This window comes from Nannobrachium achirus (genome assembly GCF_963921795.1).
Source record: "Nannobrachium achirus genome assembly, chromosome: 16".
Taxonomy (NCBI): domain Eukaryota; kingdom Metazoa; phylum Chordata; class Actinopteri; order Myctophiformes; family Myctophidae; genus Nannobrachium; species Nannobrachium achirus.
Genome location: NC_137823.1, coordinates 56,969,132 through 56,972,157, shown reverse-complemented (window position 1 = coordinate 56,972,157; position 3,026 = coordinate 56,969,132). Strand labels below are relative to the sequence as shown.

General features: G+C 45.9%; 1 protein-coding gene across 1 annotated transcript; it reads left to right on the top strand.

The window, feature by feature from the left end:
• Nucleotides 1-1,211: 1,211 nt before the first annotated feature.
• On the top strand, nucleotides 1,212-2,696 carry LOC308301153 (protein disulfide-isomerase-like; the record flags this gene model as incomplete). The annotated part of the gene is made up of 1 exon (XM_080745045.1): nucleotides 1,212-2,696. One exon carries the CDS (start codon nucleotides 1,212-1,214, stop codon nucleotides 2,694-2,696), a length of 1,485 nt encoding a protein of 494 aa, XP_080601171.1.
• Nucleotides 2,697-3,026: the final 330 nt, after the last annotated feature.

Here is a 3,026-nt window from a genome sequence, read left to right as displayed (position 1 = left end):
GGGTAGCAGCTGTCTGAAGGTGACTTTTCATACCAATTTTGAAGGAGGCTAGGGATTTGCTCTCCTTTAAGGCTTGTGGAAGGGCGTTTCACATGTTGATGGTATAGCAGGAGAACGAGTTAGAGCCTTGTTTAGAATGCACAGTGAACGCATCTACAAAAGAGTGTGATTTTAGTTACATATTTCATTTCATGACCTATTTTAAGCTTTATTTGCAGATCATCATCTCAGTAGTGTGCCCTGAACCACCAAGTGACTGTGTTGGCCTTATACTTTGACGACTAAAGTGACTTTAGTCAGGGGATATCTTAAAAAGTCTGTGAATAAATTCCTTACCAAAACATTTCTACACCAATGTGTTTATAAAGGTGTCTAGAAACACATCTTACAAAGACTGAAATTCAGTTTCCCTAGGGAGAATCTGTGACTGCTGCTGAAAGTTGGGGTCCTATTAACTTAACTATACAGGATAAAACACACCAAAATAAATATGCTTTAAGTAGCTTGTGTATGTATTGCGTTGTATCTTGAGAATGGGCTTATTCTGTGTAAAATGACATATTTAGCCACTTGTATGCATGCCCCCAACCACTGAAATAAGAATCTCTAAAACAATAGAAAGAAAGAAAATAAATAATTTTAACACTCATCTTTTAAATTCTTTAATTACAATCTAAAATATGAACCTTTGTTGTAAAAAACTAAAGTTGTCCTTTAATATTGATGACATCAGGGATCTCCAGATATGGGCATAAAATAGCCTGGTTAATAAATCAGACCGCACAACACCACAAGGCTGGCACTGCCAGGCAAGGCATAAAAGGGATTCTGTTCGATGGTTCCCATGACATCACAACATACAATCCCTTTTATGTCCATACATGGAGATCCCTATCTGAACCAGCCACACAGTCGTCTTGGCCATCTGACCAGTGATGTATATCGATGACATCAGGGATCTCCATATATGGGCATAAAAGGGATTCTGGGGAATACCCATATATGGATGTGTCACGGTGATGTCACCTGTGATATCACCCGTGATGTCACAAGGCTGTGATGCTTTGGAGAGTTTGTGGATATATAAATAATCGTGCTCTAGACTTGTCTTAGTGAACCCAAGTTCAGTGTTTGTTAGTGGTTTATAGTTGAAGTATGCGGTGGTATATAGACGAAACATCGAGAACATACCACGTACACATACAACAAACATGAACGGGGGAATATCTGTGACACAGTATGCCCTACGCAGTGTACTACTGGTGGCCATGGTTTGGCTGGTGTTCCATTTGTCATCCCCATCAGTTCCGATCCCAGAGGAAGAGGGCGTCCTGGTGCTGAAGAAGAGTAACTTCGACGAGGCACTGAAAGCCTATCCCAACCTGCTGGTGTTGTTCTATGCCCCAAGGTGCGCCCCCTGCAAGGAGCTGGCCCCTGAGTATGCCAAGGCAGCCGGCATGCTGAAGGCAGAGGGCTCAGACATCCACCTGGGTAAGGTAGACCTCACAACGGAGGAGCTCAGCTGTGAGCTCCACTCCGATGTCCCGATGATCCCGACCATCGTGTTCTTCAAGGGAGGAGACAAGGAGTCATACAGCGAGTACCATGGTCGTAGGCAGGCTTATAACATTGTGAAGTGGCTTAAGAAACGCACAAGCCCAGCTGTTAACAACCTGGCGGATATCGCACAGGCAGAGTCTATGGTTGCAAATGAAATGGCGGTCATTGGCTTCTTCAAGGATTCGAAGGACAATAAGGTCTTCCTTAAAGCAGCGGAAGGCGCAGATGACATCCCATTTGGGATTACCTCTGATGATGAGGTGTACTCAAGGTTTGACATGTCCAAGGACGGTGTTGTCGTCTTCAAGAACGGTGTTGTACTCTTCAAGAAGTTTGTTGAGGGGCGTAACATCTTTCACGGAGAGTTTACCAAAGACAACCTCCTAGACTTTATCAAGGCCAACAAGCAGACTGTCCCTAGGATCTTCAGTGGAGAAGTTAAGTCCCACCCCTTCATGTGGTCCCACCCCTTCATGTCTCTTCCAGAGGAGGAGGGCGTCCTGGTGCTGAAGGAGAGTAACTTCGACAAGGCACTGAAAGCCTATCCCAACCTGCTGGTGTTGTTCTATAACCCGTTGTGCGACCCCTGCAAGGAGCTGGCCCCTGAGTATGCCAAGGCAGCCGGCATGCTGAAGGCACAGGGCTCAGACATCCACCTGGGTAAGGTAGACCTCACAAAGGAGTGGGAGCTCCGCTCGGAGCTTCGCTCCACCACTCCGGTGGTCCCGACCATGGTGTTCTTCAAGGGAGGAGACAAAGAGTCATACAGCAAGTACAATGGTTCTAGGCAGGCTCATTATATTGTGAAGGGGGTTAAGGAACACGCAAGATCAGCTGTTAAAACCTTGGTTGATGTTGAGGAGGCAGAGTATTTGTCTGGAAGCGTAACGGCGGTCATTGGCTTCTTCAAGGATGCCGAATCTGAGGATGTTAAGTTATTCGTTAAAGCAGCAGAAGGCTCAGATGCCTGGTTTGGGATTACCTCTGATGACGAGGTGTACTCAAGGTTTGAGGTGTCCAAGGACGGTTTTGTTGTCTTCAAACGCGGTGTTGTTCTCTCCAAGATGTTTGATAACCACTTTGACGAGCTTACCAAAGACAACCTCCTAGACTTCATTGAGGCCAACGACCAGTGAACCAGCTCCTCTGGTCACTGAGTTCTCAAAGCAGACTGTCCATAGGATCTTCAGTGGAGAAGTCAAGTCCGATGCCTTCATGTTCATGTCAAAGGCTGCTACTGACTTTGAGGAAAAAATGGACCAATTCAAGAAGGCAGCAGAAGGCTTCAAGGGCAAGATCCTGTTTGTCTTCATGGACACTGACGTGAACAACAAAATGAGATTTTTGGCCTGAAGGAGAAATGCCCCACCATCCTTCTCTTCGCGCTGGAAGACGAGAAGATAGGACACAAGATGCCAGAAGATGAGGCCATCACCACTGAAAAAAGATGGGAGCCAATGTTCTCT